The following is a 26,479-nucleotide window of genomic DNA, read 5'->3' on the forward strand; positions in this document are numbered from 1 at the left end:
AGATGGTCAGGTTTTGAGAAGACGGCACACTTTCAAGACTCGCCTTTTATTTTGATATATATATATATATATATATATATATACACATATATATATATATATATACATATATATATATATACATATATACATATATATATATATATATATATATATATATATGGTGTCTTACATTTACATTCATAACACACATGTACAAATTATACTATTAATGCAATGGATGATGTTGTTGCTTGTTTTACTTTTGTGCATCGTTATGATACTGAACATGACGTCCTCCGCCCCCGAACGTTTCCACCGTTCCGATTTGGGGGTGTAACAGATTGGTATCAGACCTTTTTTTATAGTAATTTGAGTATATCAACCCATAAAAGATATACAACTATAAACGCATTATGATTAAAATACTCTGACCAAGAGTTTATACATTTTAAATAATAAAATATTTAAATAAAGTATACATACATCCATTCATACTAGGATCAGTTTCATACTAGAACAAAACAAAAGTATCGCGGTTATTGAATAGCACAAGTAGGCTCAGGGACATATGATCAGATCTGGAAGTGACATAACTATATCTTTTCGAGAAGTGATCAACATGTGCCTAGGAATGGTTGTGGTGTTGCAGCAAGTCTAAAAACTTACCAACATTACTACAATGAAAACTTTAGAACATAACATAAACTTAAAATACTATAGGAGTATTTTATGATACTTAGGTCCTGTTTGATAAGCCTTCTAACTGGGTCCAAAGTTAGGACCCGATCCTTAATCCCCAATAAGCTTGTTTGTTTTGACTTTAGCATCTTTGGACTCGGTCCCCAATTTTAATTTGATTCGGTCCTCCAACAAAAAGAAGCCGACTCGATCCTTTTTTTCCTTTCACGTATTTGCCCTTCACTTTTGTCCCTCCTGTACGCCTTCGCTTCTTCCTCCTATCTGAAACAACAGGAACGATATTCACCATCGCTACTTCCCTCACTCGTGCATTCTCTCTTCGTCTCCGCTTCGCTAGTAGACAACAACCACAAGAACGAATCTCGACTTCGGAAGATGACATCGATCGGGTGAAGACTGGTGGTTGTCGAGGCCAACACAAATAATAACCCTAATTATTACACACTAAAATAGTGTATAGTGGTAAAGGGATCGAATCCACGGAGACTGGTTCAATTTGATAACTCTATGAAAAATCTCTTTGTAAAATACTTGGAATATGACAATAAATTAAAAATGGGGGTTTTGATGTTTTGAAATACTTGAAACAAACTAGAATTAACTATGATTTAAATAGACAATTGCAACAAAAATAAGAATTTGATGTAAAATCAATAAGGGAAAGATGGTTGACTTAAAGTTTTCTCACTTTGACTTTTGATGAACATATCATTAGAATTCAATGGTGCAATACTTGTTTTAAATCCTCAATTTGGCTATAGTAATCCAAGGAGCTTGAGATTACCTAGACTTTTCTTAATTGTTGAAATGGCTAGAGAAGCTCATAACAATTTCCTTAGTCAAAGTCACTAATTCCAAATAGCATGTAATTAGTGAAAGTCAACTAGCATTAAGAACCAAAAAGTCACCAAATCCAAGAGGGGTCAAATGCTTTCACCACCATGTTGGAGGAAATGTTTTTATGATTGTGTGAAGCAAAAACAACACAAAAATCATTTGTTGCTTGCTAATTTGAAGATCCTTTACTTTATCAAGAAATTAGCCAACTAATCACCACCAACACATTTAAACTCATGAACTAAAACATACAAGTAATGATAAGATGTTAAAACACAAAACATTTCCATAAAGATTCAAGAACATGTTCATGGATTCTTCAACATTCAACCAAAGTTCAAAGGATTAACCAAAAGTCAACCAAGATTAGCTTAGCCAAGCATGGCTAAACCCAAAGAAACAAAGTTAGAGAAATTTGTACCAAACATTAAGCAAGAATCAATAGGTAAAAATATGATGTTCTTCAAGGGTTCTTGGCCTTCAAAAGTCTCCAAAACTCCAGAGAGAATCTTCAAAAATCGGGTGTCCAAGAGTATGCAAAAGATGGGCACCAACCTTCCTCAAATAGCTCAAAATAAAATTTTCCGAAATTGCCCCTGCAGGAGGTTGCGCGACCCGCGTGCTCTTGCACGGGTGGGTTACGCGGGTGGTCCCTAGATGTAGCATCTTTGAGGTTTTGGGCCTCCATAGCTTAGCCCACTTGGCCCAGATCGAATCCAATCACCTCCTAGCCCATTTTCTTCAAGTTTTTCTTCATTTTAGGCCCAATTTGACCTCTCCAAATCCTCCAAAGCTCGTGAATTCGCCCGATTAATAATTTACGTACGCTTGAATATTCCCCCGCATCTTGCAAATTTAAAGTTTATTTCTCTCCAAGTCTTCAAATAATCATCAAGATCACTCCATGCATCAACGCCACTACCCATCAAGCCCAACATCATTTTTGTCTACCAAATCTCATCGCCTCCTATATGTCCCGAACACTCCCGCTCCGCTAGACCCGAAAACCTGCAATTATGCTCACAAGATTCGAGAGTACCCGAAATAGTCATAAAATAACAAAAAGGAAAATATGCATGGAAATTATCTAAATTATGAATGAAATATGCTAAAATAAACTATAAAAAGAAGTAATTAAAATGAAGCTATCAAATCACCCCAAGCTTAAACCTTACTTGTCCTCAAGTAAGACAAGACTAAATGAACTTGGGATGAACTACCCTAGAAATAAAAAGAATGGATAGAACCATGGAACCTATTTGACGTTAGTCAACATGGTCAGAATTGATTTCGCTGCTATCTCACAACTTTTTCATCCGATGACAATGGAACCATAAACCACAGCCAGGACAACTCCTTTAGGTGAGTAAGGAGGGATGAGCAGTCGCAGCCTCAATGGAACATGTATACAATGAAGAACATATGTAGTAGGGAGAAAGCAATTGGATGGGCTCGGGTGGAGCTCTTTTTTAAGTGTACACTCTGATCTCACATTTGCCGGTTTCTCTCATGTGTAACTAGGTTTAATCGCTCGGGCACCGTTGTAGGAATCGATTCACTTGGTGTTGGCCCAAACCTCCCGTAGTATCCGACTCGACAGTCTCCCTAACATCACCAATTTGCGAAAAACAACTCGATCTATATACAATAAAACATACCTAAATAAATGAATATCAAATGCCGGGTAACCAAGATGTTGGGAAATTTGTTCAATAATTGAACCGGCCACCTATCTAAGATAGTTGCAACTGAAAATTTGCATGCTTCATTTTGTTTTTTTTTTTTTGTTTTTTGTTTTTTTTTTTTTTGATGAGAAAACCCTTTGACTCAAAATTTGGTTCCCAAAGGTGTGTAGGTGGAACCGAAAGGGTAATGATATAATCCGAATGGCCTAAGTGTGAAAATGACCATGTGTGGAGCATAAAGATGTAATGTAAGCTCCTTTTCAAACTTGTGGTTTTTCAAAGATAATGAAAATGTCCAAATGTGGACTAAAAGACTCTCTAAATTCTAAGAAAATCGCAAAAAGATATGGTGATGTAAAGAGACCGGATATGGATTCTACTCGGGGACAAGCACCAATGCTTCATCCTAACAGTTCAAACATAATCAAGTGTGATCCTCTCCGCGGTAGTGACCGCAAAGCTAAGAACACCCATTGCTATAGTATATCCTACAGTTATTAGTATTGTATGCATAATTCTTCATGAAACTACCTGGCCATGATCACTTACCCCTTTAAGCTACCAGCATCTGATCCCAAGTATGAAATCCCAAACTGCAGCTAGTGGTCCCGATTCGATGGGTGAGATAGCAACAAGATCATGGACCAATAATGATACAATAATTGTGAACCTGTTCCATGGCATCCAAGAGAGGTGAGAATAAACAGACAACAAAAATGCATGAATGCTAATGTCTTAAGCTAAATGTTATGCAAAAATAAAAAGTGGAAAAAGAAGAAAATAAAATCTTTTTGGAATTAAAAAAAAATGAATGAAAATTAGCTTAAAACTAAAATGTTATGCAACCTAATTAAAAATGCATGAAAAAAATAAAAGGAAAATGAAATGCCCCACCCCAAGCTTAAGAACGAGCATTGTCCTCAATGCTTGAGGAAAGGGCGGAAAGGACCTAAATCGGGGGGTCGGGCGGCGGGAAATGCCCGTGGCGATAGTGGTAGTCCCACATATCCTGGACCTGGCGGGAAGTGTGAGAGGAGGACTGCTCCAATCGATCAACACGGCTTGCCACATCAGGGATGGCTCTCGAATTCTCTTGCGTTTGGGCGTCGATGCGTTGCACCGTGGAGAACATTGTGGCAAATTGGTCAAAGAACATGGGGGGGAAATATGGTGGGACTTCGTGTCCCTCCTGCTGATGCGGATGGTCAAAATGATGTGGAGGGGCCTGGAATTGATCATGCGGAAACATCGGCTGCTGCATCGAGGGCTGGTCAAAATGATCCTCAGCTTCTGGCATCTCGTCGTTCTCTTCGTCATCTTCTTCCTCTTGTTGCTCTGCGTCGTCACCCTCATCATCACCGAATTCTGGGAATACACCTGCTTGGGTCAATTGATCTGGAGGAAGCCAAGTGTCGGGGTCGCCTGTATCGAATGAAGAACCGATCCAACTTGGCAGGATGTAAACCGGGCTTTATCAGAGTCTAACCAACTGTACATGCGGGTTCCCCGATCGAGCAACATCTCCATCCGGATGAGAGTGTCACAATCTAGCAGGAAGTTCGGAGGGGTGTCGACAGGTATGTACTCGGGATCCGGGAAGTCTAGGCCGACGGCTCGACCTATGATCGTGATAAGTCCCCCGATGAAAATTTCCCCTGAGGAACGTTGGCGTATGGAGTCACATTTGTCTAAAAAGAAGCCTGAAAAACTGAGGGAGAGTGCACGCCTCATGCTTCGGAGGAAAAATAGCTCACATCTGTTGATTTGACCGGGCTCGAGACGCCCGAAGATACTCGTCGTAAGGACTCGGTGAGCAATTCGCCAACAGGGGTGAACGATGTGCTTGGCTCGCTGTCGGCTTGGGTTGAAGGTTGGGAGACCGGAAATTTGCATCCAAAAGTTTGCATCAGGGCAATGCAGAAAATCTTGGTACTCTTGATTTTGGGGGATGATGCGGAATGGATCGTCTATACCCATGATAGAATCAAGCTCTTCGTATGTGAGTCTATGATGCTCCCCTTTCAACTGGAATGTGAGGACTTCCGTGTCATCATGTCGTGCATATGTGCTAAGAAATTCCATTGTGGGTTCCTCGTAAGTTCTGTCACAAAGTCGAAGAAAACCACGCCAACCGAGTTTTATGAACAAATGGTATACACCATCATGCACCCCAAGCTTTTTCATGGACTTTTTATGGTAGAATTTTGTCGGCCGGATTGCGCGACCCCGAAGATTGGAGCGATAGGTTTTGATCTCAGCATTTGTAAGGGAAGGATCGCTTCCCTCTTCTCCTCTTTTTTTTCGTTTACCGGCTGCTTTGCATGATGGACCAGCGGTATCCTTTTGCGGGTTAGGATCGATCGATGATCCATGGGTGCGTGTCCGAGCCGTGGTTTTGCCCATTTTCGAAACCTACAATATCAAAAACAACTTCACCAACGTAATCCCTCACCTCACCACTCTCAAATCAATGCAACTATCTTTAGACCGAACACAAAAAAAAAATCCAAGAAATAATGACACCCAACTTTTGACAATGTAAAATGGTTTCAACAACACCACTCGGTTAATTCGATAATCCCAACAAAAATTCGGCAGCAATATGAGACAAAATGAGAAAATCCCAACCAAAGTTTAAACAATTTTTTTGAACAAATTTCCAAGCAAATTAACCAATCTCAACCTTTCTCAAATCAATGTTTTCAAATAAACCGGGCAACAACTAACGATCTCAGGCAATTTCCAAAGCATAATTGGATGCAATTACTGAATTGAAACAATGCAATGTAATAAAAACCAAGGAAAGAGAATACCCGTATTATCCCAAAATTGAACTTGAACCCGGAATCCGCTACCGTGCACCCCAAGTTTTGGTTATTCGTGGGTGCCTAAATGCAAGACTTGTTCATTGAAGGGATATTTTCAACTTGATTTGTATGAAAAATCCGGCGGCGGCTCGTGGTGGCTCAAAAATTATGGGAAAATTTTTGGTGAGATTTTAAGGTTTTGTTTGGTTAGATGTAAAGATCCCCGAAAAAGAAACACTTTGGTGATGTCGGAATTTCGAGAGGTGGTGGGAGTTGGCCGGAAAATGGCCGGAAAGCCGCGAGTAGGGTGGTGGTGGCGCCCCTAGACCCGGAGATGGATCGGAGTAAACTTTAGGTGGGGTTTGTAGAGCACGGAAAATGGTGAAGAATGGTGGTGGTCTCGTCGTATTCCGACCGGTGGAACTCCGGGAAATCAAATTTTTGTGAAAAGTGGGTTTATGTGTTCTTGAGAGTTTGAGAGAGAATGAGGGGTTTTTGAGAGAATGAAATGAAGAAGAAGAGTTGCTGGAGGTTTTTAATCCATATACAAGTGTGGTCAACACCCGGTCAATGTTGGTCAACTCATTAAACCACCTGGTCAACGAAAGTCAAAGTTGGTCAACAAAATAGGGGATAGTCGTCAAAGCAGCACGCGGGTCGCGCAAAGGGGGCGCGCGGGTCGCGCATGTCATGCAGTTTGGTGCTTGATTTTTTGTTGCATGTTGAAGACCGGCCGCGCACACCAGCCGCGCACCCGTGCGCGGGTCGCGCAGACCCCTGCTCCTGGAAGTCGATTTTTCTCTGTTTTCTTCCGTTTCTTCACAAGTTCTTGATCCCAAATGCCCCAACCACCTAGAAACTCTTGATTTCTTCAAAAATGACTTCAAAAGACGTATCAAAACATTTTCAAAACTTCTTTATTCAAACGTAGAAACACGAAAGCATAAAGCTTTTCCAAAAGTGCCTCTCTTTAACGTCTTAGGCGAGATGTCCTTCTAGCTTGGTTCAACACTCCGGTGCATCCAAGTGGATGACTTCAATAACACTTGCATTAAAACTTTCATAGAATGGCTTTAATCGGTGCCCGTTAACTTGGAAAATATGTTCCGTTTCTTCACTTTGGATTTCCACCGCTCCATAGTCAAAAGTCTTTATTACAACAAATGGGCCAATCCACCTTGATCTTAATTTGCCCGGGAATAACTTCAACCCTGAATGGTAAAGTAAGACCCTATGTCCCAGTTCAAAATTCTTCCGGGTGATGGACTTGTCGTGGAAGAGCTTCGTTTTCTCCTTATAAATCCTTGCATTTTCATAGGATTCGTTTCTCAATTCTTCTAGCTCTTGGAGTTGAAGTTTCCTATGCCTTCCAGCCTCGTCAATGTCGAAGTTGCATTTCTTGACCGCCCAAAATGCTCGGTGCTCTAACTCGACGGGAAGATGACAAGGTTTTTCGAAAACTAATCTGAAGGGCGACATTCCAATCGGGGTCTTATAAGCGGTCCGATATGCCCATAAGGCATCGTCAAGTCTCAAACTCCAATCCTTCTTTGTCGGATTCACCGTTTTCTCTAGAATAGACTTCACTTCACGATTCGAGACCTCCGCTTGACCATTCGTTTGAGGGTGATAGGCAGTGGAAACACGATGAGTCACGTGATACTTCTTCAATAGAGCCTCCATCATTTTGTTGCAAAAGTGCGTCCCTCTATCACTAATCAAAGCCCTAGGCACACCAAATCTCGCAAAAACATTAGACTTTAAAAACTCGATAACCGTTTTGGCATCGTCCGATCTTGTGGCTTTGGCTTCAACCCATTTAGAAACATAGTCAACCGCGAGTAAAATATAAACGTTGCCAAATGATACAGGAAATGGGCCCATAAAATCAATCCCCCATACGTCGAAAATTTCACAAACAAGGATTGGATTTTGGGGCATTTGGTTCTTTTGCGAAATGTTTCCCGTCCTTTGGCACCGCTCACAACTTTTGCAAAACATATAACTATCGCGTGACATGGTTGGCCAAAATAATCCACATTCAAGGACTTTTCTCAAAGTCCGGCTAGGTCCGAAGTGTCCCCCACAAGCAAATTCATGACAAAATTGCAAAATGGATTGGTGCTCTTGTTGGGGCACACATCGCCTAATGATTTGATCGGGACAATGTTTCCACAAATAACGTTCATCCCACACATAGTATTTTGCATCACTTTTCAACTGGTCTTTTTGAGAACACGTGAATGTGTCGGGATACCTTTTTGTGACCAAAAAGTTAACGATATCGGCATACCAAGGAATAGATTAGGTAAGGGAAAAGAGATGCTCATCCGGAAACTCGTCTCGCAATGGGAGAGGAGTTTCATTTGAAGTGATCCGACTTAGATGATCGGCAACGAGGTTCTCGCATCCGCTCTTATCCCGGATTTCCATGTCAAATTCTTGTAACAGTAGGATCCACCGGATGAGTCTCGGCTTTGCATCTTTCTTCGTCATCAAGTACTTAAGAGCTGCGTGATCCGAATACACTATGACCTTGGTACCAAGTAGGTATTGTCTAAATTTCTCCAAGGCGAACACTATGGCCAATAGCTCCTTCTCCGTGGTAGAGTAGTTGCTTTGGGCATTGTCTAGTGTCCTTGATGCATAATAGATCACATGGGAGGCCCTCCCATTCTTTTGACCCAAAACGGCGCCAATCGCATAGTTGCTTGCATCACACATGATCTCAAAAGGGAGATCCCAATTTGGTGCTTGCATGATGGGAGCGGATGTAAGCAACTCTTTGAGCTTGTCAAAAGCTTCTTTGCACGCCTCATTGAACTCGAAATCGACCTCCTTTTGCAAGAGTTGGCACATTGGTCTTGTTATCTTTGAAAAATCCTTGATGAATCTTCGGTAGAAACCTGCATGGCCCAGAAAAGAACGAACTTCCCGAACACAAGTCGGGTAAGGTAAGCTTTGAATAACATCAATTTTGGCCTTATCTACCTCAATTCCTTTTTTAGACACAATGTGACCCAAAATGAGACCTTGACTCACCATGAAATGACATTTCTCAAAATTCAAAACCAAGTTTGTTTCAATGCATCTTTTTAAAATTTTTGTGAGATTAGTCAAACATTCTTGAAAAGAGTTGCCATGTACCGTGAAATCATCCATAAAAACCTCAATTATGTTTTCAACATAATCCGAAAAGATACTAACCATACAACGTTGGAAAGTGGTCGGGGCGTTACACAATCCAAATGGCATTCTCCGGTATGCAAAAGTACCAAATGGACATGTAAATGTTGTTTTTTCTTGGTCTTTCGGTGCCACCGGGATTTGGTGAAAACCAGAGTACCCATCTAGACAACAATAATGGGATTTCCCGGCCAACCTTTCTAACATTTGGTCAATGAAAGGCAATGGGAAATGATCTTTTCGTGTGCTCGCATTGAGTTTGCGGTAGTCAATACATACTCTCCACCCGTTTTGCACACGGGTGGGGACCATCATACCTTTGTTGTTCTCGACCACCGTGATTCCCGTCTTCTTTGGAACGACTTGCACTGGACTCACCCACTTGCTATCCGAGATTGGATAGATCATCCCCGCATCAAGAAGCTTTAATATCTCTTTCTTCACGACTTCCATCATTGGTGGATTTAGCCTTCTTTGTGCGTCTCTACTTGGCTTGCATTCATCCTCCATTAAGATCTTGTGCATACAAGTGGAGGGGCTCAAACCCTTGATATCCGCAATCGTCCAACCCATAGCTTCTTTATGCTCCTTCAACACCTTGAGGAGTTGCTCTTCTTCAAATTCGGTTAAATGAGTTGAGATGATAACCGAAAGAGTTTCATTCTTTCCCAAGTAGGCATACTTCAAGTGTTGAGGTAAGACCTTTAATTCCAATTCGGGTGGTTGAACAAGGGATGGAGACAATTTTGTATGAGTTTGGGACAATTCAATTTGCTTGACATCTAATCTTGTGGATTTTTTCATTTCCATTTTATTTACCAACTTCTCAACTTCCGGATCCAAAGAATAAAACTTTAATTGCTCGGCTAGCTTCCCACAATCGAATCCTTTGCTTAAGATCATCTCCAACATTTCACCGTTAGATAACTCAAACAATTCTTGAGTAATTGGCTCAACAACATCAACAAAGTACAAAGATGAAACATCACTAGGATATCTCATGGCATCATAAATATTAAAACTTATTGTTTCACCATCAAACTCCATTGTCAAACTTCCCGCATACACATCGATCTTTGTCCTAGCCGTCTTCAAAAACGGTCTCCCAAGCAAGATTAGAGCCGATTTGGAAGACACTTGCTCATCTAGATCAATCACATAGAAATCCGCCGGGAAGACTAATTGGTTCACTTGCACTAGGACATCTTCTAAAACACCTCTAGGAAAGACACTTGATTTATCCGCAAGAGAGATTATGACACCGGTTTCACTTAAGGGTCCGACATTTAATGATTCATACACTGAATAGGGCATGACATTGATAGAAGCACCAAGATCAAGCATAGCACTACTAAAAGTGACATCTCCAATCTTGCAAGGAACCGTGAACATTCCAGGATCTTTGCATTTGGGTGGAAGTTTCCTTTGTAAAACCGCGGATGCGTTTTCATTCATCAAAATTTTCTCATTTCCCTTCAACTTCCTCTTGTTGGTACAAAGTTCTTTCAAGAACTTTGCATATCTCGGGATTTGCTTGATTGCATCAAGTACAGGGATGTTTACTTCCACCTTTCGGAAGGTGTCCAAAATCTCTTTCTCCTCCATATTCTTCTTTGAAGTTGCAAGTCGAGAGGGGAACGGTGGTTGAGTGGCTATTGGTGTTACTAGAGGGATGGACTTCTTTGGAACTCCGGCTTGTGCATCGTTCTTGACTGTAGGTTCTTCAATGGGAATGATCTCTATTTCTTCCTCTTCTTCCCTTGGCTTCTTCTTTGAACTACTTTCTCCGACTTGCTTGCCACTTCTCAAGGTCACCACATTGACATTTAGGTTCTTTTCGGTTTGAGAAGGGAGTTTACCATGGGATTCCAACTTGCTTATGGACGTAACTATATCTCCCATTTGTGCTTCAAGGTTGGAGATACTAGTCCTTGTCTCTTTTTGGAATTGTTGGGTACTAGTGGCTAGAGATTTGACAATGTCTTCAAGAGACATTCCGGAGCTACTTGGTTGAGATTGAGGAGATTGTTGATGATGATGTGGAGGGTGCGTTTTGGATTGATAGTGTGGTTGTTGATGTTGGTATTGAGGTTGTGGTGGTGGATAGGACGGTCTAACCAATGCATTGTGAGGCAATGGTCTTGGGTTGTAGCTTCCGTTGGGATTTGGTTTCCAACTTGAATTATATGCATTTTGGTACCCGGATGGTTTGTTGTGGTAGTTTTGGAATTCTCCCGTGGCATTCACATGCTCCGCATCTTCTTGAAGGATGGGACACATATCCGTAGGATGTCCCATGGTTGCACATATTCCACAAACCATCACTTGTGGAGTTTGTCCCATGGCTAGCTTTTGGATGACGGATGTTAGATCTTTTATTTGAGACTCAAGATTCGATGTTCCCACTTCATTAACTTTGTGTTGTGTGTCTCTCTTCATGTCTTGGCGAGGGCCAAAATGTTGTGAATTTGCGGCTATGGTGTTGAAAAGTTGTCTTGTTTGTTCTGGGGTTTTACTAAAGACATCTCCACCACTTGAGGCATCAACTAGTCTTCTCTCCATTGGCAAAAATCCCTCATAGAAGTGTTGAATGAGGATTTGTTCCGGAATTTGGTGTTGTGGGCAACTATAGCACAAGTTGTTGAACCTCTCCCAATAATCATGGAAAGTCTCATTTTGACCTTGGCGGATTCCACAAATCTCATTTCGAAGACTTGAGACTCTTGAGGCGGGATAAAACTTGTCAAGGAAAGCTCTTGCCATGTCGGTCCATGAGTTGATCGACCCCGGTGTAAGATAGAATAACCAATCTTTTGCTCTATCGGCCAATGAAAAGGGGAATGCCCTTAGCTTGATTTGGTCATCGGTTGACCCTTGTGGCTTCATGCTAGTGCAAATAATAGTGCAAATAATGTGGAACATCTTCAAATGCTTATGAGGATCTTCATTCTCCAATCCATGGAAAGTCGGTAGGTGATGGACTAAACTTGACTTCAACTCCGAGCCTCCTTCCAAAACTGGGTAATTGATACCGGTTGGAGTTTGTGTAACATCGGTCTCCATCATTTGCCTCAAAGTTCTTTCGGGAACTTCTCCTCCGTCCGCCATTTCAATCGGTTCAATAATGGGTGGATTTTGTTGTAGGGGTGGTGTTTCGGGAATTTCTTGGCGAAGGTCGGGACTAGAATCGGGCTCTATGTCGCTTAATGAAGCGGTTTCGACCTCCGGATCCCCGTGAGGATTAGAAGTTTGACCACGTTCAATTCGCTTTTCCTTCGCCAAACGCCTTGCTTCTTTTTCGATTTCTGGATTGTAAATCAAGTCACCTGTACGCTGAGATCTGGGCATAGAGAAACAAATTGATTAAAAATTAACCAATCCCCGGCAACGGCGCCAAAAATTTGGTGGTTGTCGAGGCCAACACAAATAATAACCCTAATTATTACACACTAAAATAGTGTATAGTGGTAAAGGGATCGAATCCACGGAGACTGGTTCAATTTGATAACTCTATGAAAAATCTCTTTGTAAAATACTTGGAATATGACAATAAATTAAAAATGGGGGTTTTGATGTTTTGAAATACTTGAAACAAACTAGAATTAACTATGATTTAAATAGACAATTGCAACAAAAATAAGAATTGTAAAATCAATAAGGGAAAGATGGTTGACTTAAAGTTTTCTCACTTTGACTTTTGATGAACATATCATTAGAATTCAATGATGCAATACTTGTTTTAAATCCTCAATTTGGCTATAGTAATCCAAGGAGCTTGAGATTACCTAGACTTTTCTTAATTGTTGAAATGGCTAGAGAAGCTCATAACAATTTCCTTAGTCAAAGTCACTAATTCCAAATAGCATGTAATTAGTGAAAGTCAACTAGCATTAAGAACCAAAAAGTCACCAAATCCAAGAGGGGTCAAATGCTTTCACCACCATGTTGGAGGAAATGTTTTTATGATTGTGTGAAGCAAAAACAACACAAAAATCATTTGTTGCTTGCTAATTTGAAGATCCTTTACTTTATCAAGAAATTAGCCAACTAATCACCACCAACACATTTAAACTCATGAACTAAAACATACAAGTAATGATAAGATGTTAAAACACAAAACATTTCCATAAAGATTCAAGAACATGTTCATGGATTCTTCAACATTCAACCAAAGTTCAAAGGATTAACCAAAAGTCAACCAAGATTAGCTTAGCCAAGCATGGCTAAACCCAAAGAAACAAAGTTAGAGAAATTTGTACCAAACATTAAGCAAGAATCAATAGGTAAAAATATGATGTTCTTCAAGGGTTCTTGGTCTTCAAAAGTCTCCAAAACTCCAGAGAGAATCTTCAAAAATCGGGTGTCCAAGAGTATGCAAAAGATGGGCACCAACCTTCCTCAAATAGCTCAAAAGAAAATTTTCCGAAATTGCCCCTGCAGGAGGTTGCGCGACCCGCGTGCTCTTGCGCGGGTGGGTTGCGCGGGTGGTCCCTAGATGTAGCATCTTTGAGGTTTTGGGCCTCCATAGCTTAGCCCACTTGGCCCAGATCGAATCCAATCACCTCCTAGCCCATTTTCTTCAAGTTTTTCTTCATTTTAGGCCCAATTTGACCTCTCCAAATCCTCCAAAGCTCGTGAATTCGCCCGATTAATAATTTACGTACGCTTGAATATTCCCCCGCATCTTGCAAATTTAAAGTTTATTTCTCTCCAAGTCTTCAAATAATCATCAAGATCACTCCATGCATCATCGCCACTACCCATCAAGCCCAACATCATTTTTGTCTACCAAATCTCATCGCCTCCTATATGTCCCGAACACTCCCGCTCCGCTAGACCCGAAAACCTGCAATTATGCTCACAAGATTCGAGAGTACCCGAAATAGTCATAAAATAAAAAAAAGGAAAATATGCATGGAAATTATCTAAATTATGAATGAAATATGCTAAAATAAACTATAAAAAGAAGTAATTAAAATGAAGCTATCAAAGACCCAGATCGAAGTGAATGGACTGCATATCCAAGATAATGTGTTGCGCAAGGGTATCAATCCTTGTACTCGCGCCCAACAGCTTCAGGATTTGATCCAGTAAATTACTCAACTATTTATCTTGTTTTTAATCTTGCTTTGCAACTGCTGCAATTTTAAAACCGAATTGAACAATTGTATACTATAACAAATTGAAATTAGTGGTGCTTAATCTTATGGTACGATGATATGAATTAATAAATCTATCCTTGACTTGTTTCATCACAATTACATGTACAAAGGGATATCACATTATGAACAAAAGGAAGAAGCAAAGAACTACGCAGCCTTTCCAGTCCAGGTGAACTCCTAGTAGAACAACACCAGTGTAACTATGGAGAACCCTAGGCTGGTGGGAAATATGTATTTGAATTCCTTGCACAATCCTCTCACTTAATTCCATAATCACGTGCTCTTGAAATCGGATGTGGTACACTTCGAGTACGTGGGAAAACATACACATAGTTTATTGTTCAATCATTATGAGATATGGTTTGAGTTTAGAATATTTAGAATGTAAATATTTTGTAATTGGTTTCTTTTGTTTGTGGAAACCATGTAAACTTTTAAGTTTTAACCTCCTTAGGCTTCTCATACAGATTTTGATGTCATTTTAAATTCTTTGAAGGAGGAAAACAAAGGTGCAATTATATAATGTAACACACATTGGTGAAATGAACAATCCATTTGTTTGTATTTGTTATTACTTAACAATTTAACATGCATCCATTAAAAAAAATTCAATCATATGTGGTCATAAGGGTAATATAGTCATTTTTTAATCATTCACCATACTAGGTCAGAAAAATAATCAAACAACATAAACTCAGTCAGATGTGGACTCAGTTAGAACTTCTAACTCAATCTGCTTCTAACCCAGTCAGCTCTAATTCAGTTAGCAACTATCAAACGACCCCTTACTTATTTGAGAACTAAAAGGTCTTTATTAGTAGGTGAATAGTTGTTGAGTGGATACGTTATGGTTATATGTGAATAGGGTGTTATAGACTTAGAGTTTGTGATCTTTTCTTTACTTCATGTTCCTTGTTTGGTTGTGGACTTAGAGTTAGGGTCACTTATTCGAATGTCTTTTCTATCTTGGTTACATATGACTGGTATGCACTACGCAAGTATTAAAGTAACTATTAAGAATAATCCTATAATTATCTTAGGTAGTATGTCTATTATATGTTTCTTACATCCCTTTTCTCGCTTAGATAACATGGCTAGATTCCATCTCCCTTGCAACCCGTACTTTCCCGATCAAGGAGTCAAAGGATGGCTCGAAGCTGAACCCGAGAACGAGAACCCGGTGGTTCTAGCAGAAGAAGACCTCAAAGAGAGTTATGATGAAGCGAACGAGGAGGAAGTCCAAGAAGACTCAGACTCAGAACCGGAGGTCTACAATCCACCCCAAGTTGCTGAAAATCCTAACCCTCGTCCGACTTTTCAAGGCCCGACGACTTTGTAGGCGGTGAACTTAGGCAGGTGGAGCCACGAACAGGGACAACCACCTCCCTACAACGGAGACCGGAGCTTCTACAACCTAAATGAGGGAGGCTCAGTAGACAGAGTCCTTCTTATTATGGTTCGCCGAGTTGCTCGCAATGCGGAGTAGGGAAGAGCAAACTTTTACCAAGTCATGGAGATCCTTGCTAACTCTGGAGTCAACACAATTCATCTTCTTCATCTGACCGATGACCAGAACTTTGAAATATCTCGCACTGACGCCTTACAGGTGGAGTTGAATGCCTGTCGATCTAAGACCAAGGATCTTTGTCAGAACCACTTAGCACTACAAAGGCGTGTTTAGGAAGCGGAACAACAACTGACTGAAGCCAGGGCTGAATCAAGTACCAACCATAAAAACTCCCATCGCGAGTAGAGTCTACTCTACTATGTCTTTTGGATATAAATTAGGTCCATGTATAGACTCTAGTGCTAACTTCCTGCTGATGCTAAAAACCTTGAACTTTCAGTCTATTAGGCCTTAGTGTTGTCAAAATTTTCTCATTTCTAGTTTGATGTAAGACCTACTCCAAGGTCATTTTTCCAGAACTTATGCATCTATAATGCCAATGATATTGACAGTCATCTGATCTCATGAGAAATCTTTATCCAAATGCTTTCATCCTTCTGTTATTAGATCTCTATTTCAATCATACTCTAATTTGTTTCGTTGGGCTATGGTGATTTAGTCCATGTACCACTCTCATTATTCTGACTATTAAATGCTTACTATCGTCTTCACCTTTGTAAACTTTTAGTTGAACAATTCCTCCACGAAGAGTGATAAGACGTAATCCCCCGATAACTCCAACTCAACCACAACCTCCTCCATAATATGATCTTGTAGCTCTCCAAGCTGTGGTGGCTGCGACTGTTACAACAACCTTAGCTCAATTCAGCGCTAGCGGTGCTAGCGGGAGTGGAGCAGCTATACATTCTACTCAAGGTGATGCTCCCATGCACCCTAGAAAGTGTTCGTATAAGGACTTCACCAATTGCAAACCTAGAGCCTTCAACGTCGGCGGTGGGATCATTGCTCTGTCGTAATGGTTTGAAAAGACTAAGTCGATCTTCGAGATCTGTTCCTGCCCGGAAGGAAGCAAAGTACAATTTGTTGCCTGCACCTTCTCGGACAGAGCCTTGACATGGTGGAATAGCCATGTCAAGTCACTAACTTTGATAGTGGCTAATGCAATGGGCTGGGTAGCTCTGAAGGAGCTTATGATTGAGGAATACTGCCCTGGGGGGCGAGGTTCAGAAACTTGAACATGAACTATGGATCCTAACCATGAAGGGCTCTGACATAGTTGCCTACACCGCCAGGTTCAGTGATCTGGTGGCCTTACGTCCAGGAATGATCCCTACTGGGGGAAAAAAGGTCGAGAGGTATATTTGGGGGCTAGTGTATCCATTCCATGGGAATGTCTTAGCTTCAAACCCCACTACCTTTGACAGTGTGTCAGTGCCAAACGATTGGCACAACGGATCATCGATCACGAAGTCCACACATCAACAACGACAACAACCCTTGCCATCCCAGAACCATCCAAAGCCACAGGAAACAAGTGGTAGTTTTGGGACAAAGAGAAAGGCAACACGACGCAGAACTCTGCCAAGAAGCAGCAGGTCGTGGGTGTTCATATCGCGATAGCACCTACTGCCACTGCGTTGATGAAGTAGTATGCGGGAAGCTTACCAAAGTGCAACAAGTGCAACTTCCACTACAATGGGCCTTATCGGGAAATACAGCACGCTAACTGCAACAGGAAGGGGCACACTACCCGTTTCTGCAAAGCTCCGGCTAGGCCAATCGCCCAAGTCCCCGATGTTGGAGTGGGTCAGGCTTGCTACGGATGTGGCGAGGTGGGTCACTACAAAAGGAACTGCCCGAAGGTAGGGAACGCTGGTAGAGTGGGAAGGGTTTTAGAAATAGGCCACGAGGAAGCAGTAAGAGACCCTACAGTGGTCACTAGTACGTTTCTCTTCGATAACTCTTATGCATGCATGCTGTCTGATAGTGGATCGGAGAAGAGTTTTGTGAACCAGAGATTTGCACACTTACTTAAACAAAAATCACGTGCACTGAATGAACCGTTCACTATAGAAATAGCTAACGGAAAGACTGAGAGCAATAGTTGTATATACATAGGATGTACTCTATCTCTAGATAGCCATTCATTTCCAATCGACCTCATGTCTGTCCCAAATAAAAGTTTCGACGTCATTATCGGCATGGATTGGTTGAGTCTTCATCGTGCTGACAACATGTGTTATGAAAAGGCCGTTTGTCTTAATCTACCGTCTAGCAAAACCCTAGTTATCTACGGTGAAAAAAACTAGGCACGAACCTTTGTATCATCTCGAGTATCCAAGCCCAGAAATACTTACGAAAGGAATTTCATGCATTCCTTGCTCATGTTGTCGATATGATCTAAAAGACAAAAGACATAAAGAACATCCCTGAAGTACGCGACTTTCGCGACATCTTTCCAGAAGAACTACCTGGATTACCACCACAATGTCAAGTCGAGTTCAGAATTAACTTAGTTCCAGGGGCTACCCCAGTAGCCAAATCGCCCTATCGACTAGCAATAGTTGAGATGCAGGAGCTATCCGGTCAACTGAACGAACTGCTTAGCAAGGGCTTTATCAAACCAATCTTCTCACCATGGGGAGCACCGGTCCTGTTTGTGAAGAAGAAAGACGGATTGTTCCGTATGTGCATCGACTACAAAGAACTAAACAAGCTTTCTGTCAAGAACCGATACCCTCTATCTCGCATTGATGACTTGTTCGATCAACTGCAAAGGGCAAATTACTTTTCAAAGATTGACCTGAGATCCGGCTATCACCAGTTATGAGTGATAGAGGAAGATGTTCCCAAGACAGCCTTCCGAACTCGTTATGGACACTACGAGTTTGTGGTGATGTCTTTCGGTTTGACTAAGCCCGCACATTATTCATGGACTTAATGAATAAGGTGTACCGTCCTTACTTGGATCAGTTCGTCATTCTATTCATCAATGACATACTTATCTACTCCCAAAGTAAAGATGAGTATAGTCAACACCTGCATCAAGTCTTATAAACACTAGGATTTGAGAAGCTCTACGCGAAGTTCTCTAACTGCGAATTTTGGATTTGAAGAGTCGAATTTTTGGGTCACGTAGTTAGTGAAGAAGGAATTCACGTGGACCTTTCCAAAATTAAGACCATTAAGAACTGGTCAGCTCCAAAGATGCCTACATAAATTCGTCAATTTCTAGGTATCGCTGGCTACTATCGCAGGTTTATTTAGAACTTTTCTAGGATCGCGAAACCGCTTACTACATTGACCCAGAAAGGTGTGACCTTTGACTGGGAAGAGAAACAAGAGAAGACGTTCCAAACTCTAAAGCGAGTCTTATGCAGTGCACCGATACTATCCCTCCCAGAAAGGATAAAACACTTTGTGGTTTATTGTGATGCATCCAACCAAGGGCTTGGTTGTGTTCTTATGCAACGAAGAAAGGTCATCGCCTATGCATCAAGACAGCTAAAGAGTAACGAAGTCAACTACACCACACATGATCTTGAGTTAGGAGCAGTGGTATTTGCTCTAAAGATCTGGAGACACTACCTGTATGGTACGAAGAGCACTATCTTTACAGAACACAAAAGTCTTCAACATATATTCAACCAGAAGGAGCTCAATATGAGACAACGACGGTGGGTCGAGCTACTCAATGACTACGAATGCGAAATTCGTTATCATCCCGGTAAAGCCAACATAGTAGCTGACGCCCTAAGTCGGAAGGAATACTCTGGTCGTAGAGTTAAATCATTGACTATGACTATCCATTCACATCTGTCCACACAAATTAATGAGGCTCAGCTAGAAGCCTTGAAACCGGAAAATGTGGCGGGTGAATCCCTGAGAGGGGTGGATAAAAACTTGGAAGTTAAGGGTGGCAGAGCCTTATATCTCATTGATCGGATTTGGACACCGAAGCACGGTGGTTTCAGAGACTTGGTCATGACCTAACCGCACAACACTCGATATTCCGTTCACCCAGGTTTAGATAAGATGTATCCCAACCTCAAAAAGTTATATTGGTGGCCTAACATGAAAGTAGAGATTGTTACCTTTGAAGTATATCATTTGTACACAAAATACCAACAAAGTACATATTTTAGTACAAAAAATACCATTGAAAATTCCAAAAAGTTCAAAAAAACCATTGTTGTTTTTTCAGAGCAAATTTTGTTAATTTCATTGTTTCCGGATTATATAGAACACGGTTATCGAAAATTAGTTATTGTCATACCAGTTCACACCAGTTGTGTACTCTCTTTCATTCGATCACTTGATCAGTTTGTATCTAAATCCATATTTAGGAATTCTCATAACATAACGTCACACTCGTTTCTCCTTTGTGTCTCTCTTGTGTCGCAACACTAATGAACGACTAACCTTGATGTATAATATATGCATCTATATAACGTATATATGTTTTAGGTTTGAGGCATAAATGTGATCGGGAAGCAAGAATGTTTACCTAAGATTATTACCCACCTACTTCTCTTGTTACCACAAGAACGGCCGAGTGAAGGAATGAAAGAGATTTACCTAATTGTTGTGAACTGATATGACGGTTCATGATCTCCGGTGATTGTGTTGTACATAATCCGACAACAATACAGTTAACAAAAAGTGTGGTATTTTTTGAATACTTTGAAAACTTCGTTACACTTTTAAATCATTTTTCATATACATGAAATACCTTGTTACCATAATGTTTTATTTGAACAATATGTACTTTGTTAGTATTCTGTGTATAAATAGTAACATTAATAATATTTTTTGTACTATAAAAATATAATTATATTTTTTGAACGTATGAAAACCGGATAACCTAGTAGTATGAAAACCGGATAACCTAGTAGAATGATATTCTAAAACTTATATTATTAAAAAGTAAAATCATCCTTTACTATCTTTCGTCGGTGTATAACTGTATGTTTGCCTAACTTTTGGGTGGCGCTTAAATATCTGCTCTAAAATATGCTTCATATTCCCCAACGATGTCTGCAAGTAGGAATCCAGTTAAGATTTGAACAAAATTACAGAAACGTATGTGACCTCCTTCTTTCTGTAACCAGATCAAGAACACTCCCTAAAGGACTACAACTCCATGGTCAGATCATCAAGTTAGGCTTTCAAATAATCCCACTGGTTTCTCACTATTTAATCAACTTCTACTCAAAAACCCAGCTCCCAATCGACTCCCAGCGAGTTTTTAACGAAACCCATATTAAATCATCAACCACTTGGAGTTCTATTATCTCTTCTTTTGCCCAGAATGAACTCCCTATTCTTGCACTTGAGTATTTTAAGAAGATGGTCGATTATGGTGTTCGACCAGATGACCATATTTTCCCGAGTGCCACGAAAGCCTCTGCTATTCTTTCAAACTATAACGTCGGGAGGTCAGTGCACTGCCTTGCCTTGAAAACTGGGTATGGTTTTGATGTGTTCGTCGCCAGTTCGGTGGTGGACATGTATGCGAAATGTGGGAAGATTCAAGACGCACGTAACATGTTCGACGAAATGCCTATGAGAAATGTGGTTTCTTGGAGTGGGATGATTTATGGGTATGCGCAGTTGGGCGAACATGAAGAAGCCCTATGGCTTTTCAAGCAAGCTTTATTTGAGAAATTGGAGGTTAACGATTTCACATTCACAAGTGTCATTCGAGTTTGTGGCAACACAACACTACTCGGACTAGGTCAGCAGCTACATGGGTTATCTTTGAAATTGAGTTTCGATTCATCAAGCTTCATAGGAAGTGCTCTAATCTCTATGTATTCAAAATGTGGAATCATCAAACCAGCTTATCAGATTTTCCAAGAAACACCCATCAAGAACTTAGGAATGTGGAACGCAATGCTCATAGCATGCGCTCAACATTCACATACAAATAAAGCCTTTGAATTATTCCAAGAAATGGAATCAAGTGGCATGAAACCAAATTTCATAACTTTTCTTTGTACACTCTATGCATGTAGCCATTCAGGACTAGTGGAAAAGGGTAAGTATTATTTCAACCTAATGAAACACTACAAGATTGAGCCAACTGATCAGCATTATGCTTCAATGGTGGACATATTTGGAAGAGCTAATAAACTAGATGAAGCACTTTCAATTATAAAAGAAATGCCAATCAAACCCACAGAATGTGTATGGGGGGCATTATTGACCGGATGTAGACTCCATGGAAATACAGAATTAGCAGCTTATGCTGCTGACAAAGTGTTTGAATTAGGTCCTGTTAGTTCAGGCATGCATGTTTTATTATCTAATGCTTATGCTTCTGTTGGGAGATATGAAGAGGCTGCAAGAGCCAGAAAGATGTTAAGGGACACAGGGGTAAAAAAGGAAACTGGTTTAAGTTGGGTTGAGGAGGGTAATATGGTCCATACTTTTGCTGCAGGGGACAGGAGACATTTGAGATCAAAAGAGATTTATGAAAAGTTGGAGGATTTAGAAGATGAGATGGTGGAAGCTGGTTATGTTGCTGATACGAGTTATGTGTTGAGAGAAGTTGGAGGTGAAGAGAAAAGTATGGCGATTAGATATCATAGTGAAAGATTAGCAATTGCATTTGCTTTAATTACATTTAAGGACAAAAGACCGATTAGGGTTATGAAGAATTTGAGGATTTGTGGTGATTGTCACACTGCGATAAAGTTTATGTCAAAATGTTGTGGTAGAGTGATTATTGTTAGGGATAATAATAGATTTCATCGGTTTGAAGATGGGAAATGCTCGTGTAGTGATTATTGGTGATTATATTGTTAGACATGGATGCATCGCATTCTTTCTTCTTTTTTTTTTTTTAACATTTGTGTTGTATTTTGCTCTCTAATCTCTATCAATGATGAAGTATTATTATGGTGTATAAGTAAGTACATATGTTTTTGCATCTTTTGCAAGATTTTGATAGAGACAAGTGTTATGAATTTTCATTCACCAAAAAAGAAAAGTTCAATTATTCGATATAAATATCCGTAAAAAAAGTTCAATTTTCTGAATATGATAATTCTTTTGAAGTAGGTTGTTGCTTTACTACCGAGGTCAAAGCATAAGGAACATGGAAGCAATGGGTTAATGACCTATGAGGGTAATAATGTTTTTAACTTTGTCCAAATAAGGTTCTTAAGGTTTATTTTATTTTATTTTATTTTTTTGTACATATTACACCAATATGGTTGTTATAAACCGTTTAAAAAGGGTAAAAATGTTTTAGTTTTGTCCATATTAGGTTCCTAAGATCTTTTTTTATACATAATACACCAACATGGTTGTTATAACCATTTTAAAAAAAGATAATAAGGTTTAACTGTGTCCACATTAGGTCCCTATTTTTATTAATTTTATCATTTCATCTAACTCTTTTACAATTTATATTAGTATCTAGCTAGATGGCTTCATCATTTCATCTTTTCATTTTAGTCGTTCATTCACCACAACAACGATTTCATTTTAATCGCCCATTTTTATGAAAAAAAAGCTAATAATAATGAAAGTCTTAATGATTAAGACAATGTTTGGCGCCACTGCTAGCTTATAAGCTAGTTAATTTTTCGATATTTTTTAAGCTGTCATGTTTGACAAGCCAAAAAGTAGCTTATAAACTAGCATTTTAAAAAGCTACTTAGACTAGTTTTTAATATATATATATATATATATATATATATATATATATATATATATATATATATATATACATATATATTTTAATTTTCAAATATACCTCTTAATTAATTAAGACAACATATTTTTTAAATGTTATTTTATATCATTATATAAATTTCGGATAGCTTATAAACCAGTGGCAGAGCTAAAGTCAAAGTAAAAGAGTATCCCCGATAAGTATTTCCCTATCAGGGATACCCAATTGGCGGAGCCATTACTTATCGGCATGGTTTTAAAAAGTGTGCCATGGCGCGAGGCGTGGTGTAGCCGTTACGAAAACGTTCAATGCGGGTTTGTGAAGCGTGACGCCCAAATAACGTGTCAAGGCGCGCCCTATCGCGTTATGGCGTGAGATTTTTTCAAGGCGTGAGTTTTTTTGTTTTGGTTTTTTTATCAGGCCTAAAATAAATGAGTTTTTATTAACTTTTTTCCATTAGATATTAATATAACACTTCTAAAAACTTCATATATTGATAAAATTCAATAATTATATGATTTATATCTTTTAATGTATATAATATAGTCACGCTTTGAAAACGTCATGGCTCGCTAAAGCTTACCATTGATTAACTTTTACCTTGCCGCCAAGCCACGCCTTACGTTATTTAAAACCTTGCTAATCGGGGATATCCCATTACTTTGCGGGGATACTCTTTTACTTTCACCTAGCTCCGCCACTGGCTTACGTAACATTTTGATTGAAATCGTGGCTGTGGTGAATGGACGACTAAAATAAGAAGATGAAATGATGAAGCCATGTAACTAGATACTAATATAAATTGTAAAAGAGTTAGATGAAATGATAAGCATATTTAAAATAGGAACCTAATGTGGACACAGTTAGACCTTATTACCCTTCTTTAAATGGTTATAACAATCATGTTGGTGTAATACGTACAAAAAATGACGTTAAGGACCTATTGTAGACAAAATTAAAACCTTATTACATTTTTTTAACGGTTATAACAACCATATTGATGTAATATGTACAAAAAAAACCTTAAAGACCTAATGTGAACAAAGTTAAAACCTTATTACCCTCCTAAGTCATTAACCCTAGAAGTAATACATCTAATGAGTTTGTAGACAAAAAACAATTTCGTTGGCTAAAGCGGGGTCATTAGGGTTGTTACTTTTTTATTCGGGTCTAATATTAATTACAAAGGTGGATTATTGATTTGAATAATATATGCATGTGAAGAACTTTCTCAACACACTACACAAATTATAGGGGCATTTCATCCATTTTTTTGGAAAATGAAACTTCCTTAATGACGGTTCCGAGTCAGCTTTCGCGCACCGACTAATCTCTCACTACAAGCATGAAACTATGTTTCATGCATTCGAGTCACTGCAGACGAACCTCCATGATCATAGAGGCTGAAAAATATTAGAATTTAAACATGGGTCAATAAGTTATCTACCATATCTTCCATGTGCTTTACCAAGACACCACAACAATGTATTACATTTATTTACCATTGAAATGATTATTTGTACTTGAAAATATGTATTTTCAATTCCCACATTAAATTCAAAATACGAATACCATATTCGAAATCTGACGAATATACTCGACTGATGAACATATCCGAATTCCGATGAACAAATTTGAAAAGTTGTAATGAATGATACATTTCAGGATTATACTACTAAATATAGATTTATTCATAAAAATCCAATACAATATAACAAACACATAAACAAAAAAGATGAAACTATAATGTTGAAACTATAGACATAAAAAGTAGCATTACCATAATTCAAAAAACTTACAAGTGACCAACTACTAATAATATAAAAGCATAACATCTTTTCATTTTGGGAAAAAACATGATGAATCTAAATATCATTATAGTAAGGGAAATAGCAGTTCTACCATGTTCCAAAGGATAGCCCAAATTTTATATAAAAATGAAGTAAAAATATATAATTTTAACTCATAGACCTTAGCATAGAAACCAAGAGACCAAACAAGTTGACTTTAAGTTCTCATTGTAAAACGAGTATTTAAAATGAGCTAGGTACTAAAAGATCATTACAAATATTGATTTTAGTTTATTTTTATTTATATTGCACTCAAATTGAAATATTTTCTTGATCTGCTACCAAATAGAGGTCAAGAGCAATTTTTTAAAGTAGACAATGTAACACATTGTGTCTAGAATCTCGAATGTTATGTTTTGGACAGATTATTATTATTCCGAATAAGGGATAAAAAGTTACTCAAAATTTCTTATTCTAGGTAATGTTATGGTTAGTTTATTAAGAAGTGCTCGGGAAAAACTATTTATGTCTATAACTTATGAAAAACTATTTATAACTTATAGTTTTAGAAAATATTTTTTTAGTGATTTTGTCAAACACTACAAAATGTTTACTAACTTATAACATTTTGACATCATATATACTAATCCAAACATTTAAAAAAACACTTGTTTTTTTTTTTTTACCATTATAACTTAAAAAAATATTGATAATTAAATAAGTACTTGCAGGTGATGTCCAATCTAGCCGGATTAATGCACCGAGTTTGATACTTACATGGGGTTAAGGCTAGGAGTTTAAAATTTTTGAACATTTTAAATTTATCTCTTGCAATTATGTCATGTGTAAATGAAATTTTTCCTAAAAATCTTCTTAAATGAGTTTGTTATGTAAAAAAACTCGAACTCAAAATTTTAGGCCGGAATGAGTGGTACCACAAGAACCGTATTCCTTCCTTTGCCACATAGACGTCACATAAGTGTTATGTCAATTTTACCATACAAAGTGTGGTTCTTTGCCACTCACTAGGTGTGGTATACCAAATGAGGAGATGAAAGAGAAACAATTGAAGAAAGAGTGACACTATTTGGGTGAAGAGAGAGAAAATACGGTAGAAACGATAGGAAAATGACGATATTCTGGATGATGATGTGGTGGAACCACGGTTGAAACCGCACCAACCCACCGGTCTTATAAAGAGGTTTCACCTCGCGTCCAAAAGAACGAAATAAGCACTCA

The 26,479-nt window shown here is 39.1% G+C and overlaps 1 protein-coding gene and 1 pseudogene across 1 annotated transcript; one reads left to right on the forward strand and one right to left on the reverse strand.

Annotated features, from left to right (window-relative positions):
- Positions 1–4,589: 4,589 nt before the first annotated feature.
- LOC145016082 (uncharacterized) lies at positions 4,590–10,006 on the reverse strand (annotated as a pseudogene).
- Positions 10,007–20,743: 10,737 nt separating this feature from the next.
- On the forward strand, positions 20,744–22,723 carry MEF1 (mitochondrial RNAediting factor 1). The gene has a single exon (XM_078972487.1). It carries the CDS (start codon positions 20,780–20,782, stop codon positions 22,562–22,564), a length of 1,785 nt encoding a protein of 594 aa, XP_078828613.1. The 5' UTR covers positions 20,744–20,779; the 3' UTR covers positions 22,565–22,723.
- Positions 22,724–26,479: the final 3,756 nt, after the last annotated feature.

This window comes from Lactuca saligna, chromosome 9 (genome assembly GCF_052625555.1).
Source record: "Lactuca saligna cultivar CGN05327 chromosome 9, ASM5262555v1, whole genome shotgun sequence".
Taxonomy (NCBI): Eukaryota; Viridiplantae; Streptophyta; class Magnoliopsida; order Asterales; family Asteraceae; genus Lactuca; species Lactuca saligna.

Excerpts from the sequence above, each read along its gene's own strand:
- MEF1 (XM_078972487.1), top strand. The coding sequence starts at position 20,780 with ATGCTTCATATTCCCCAACGATGTCTGCAAGTAGGAATCCAGTTAAGA.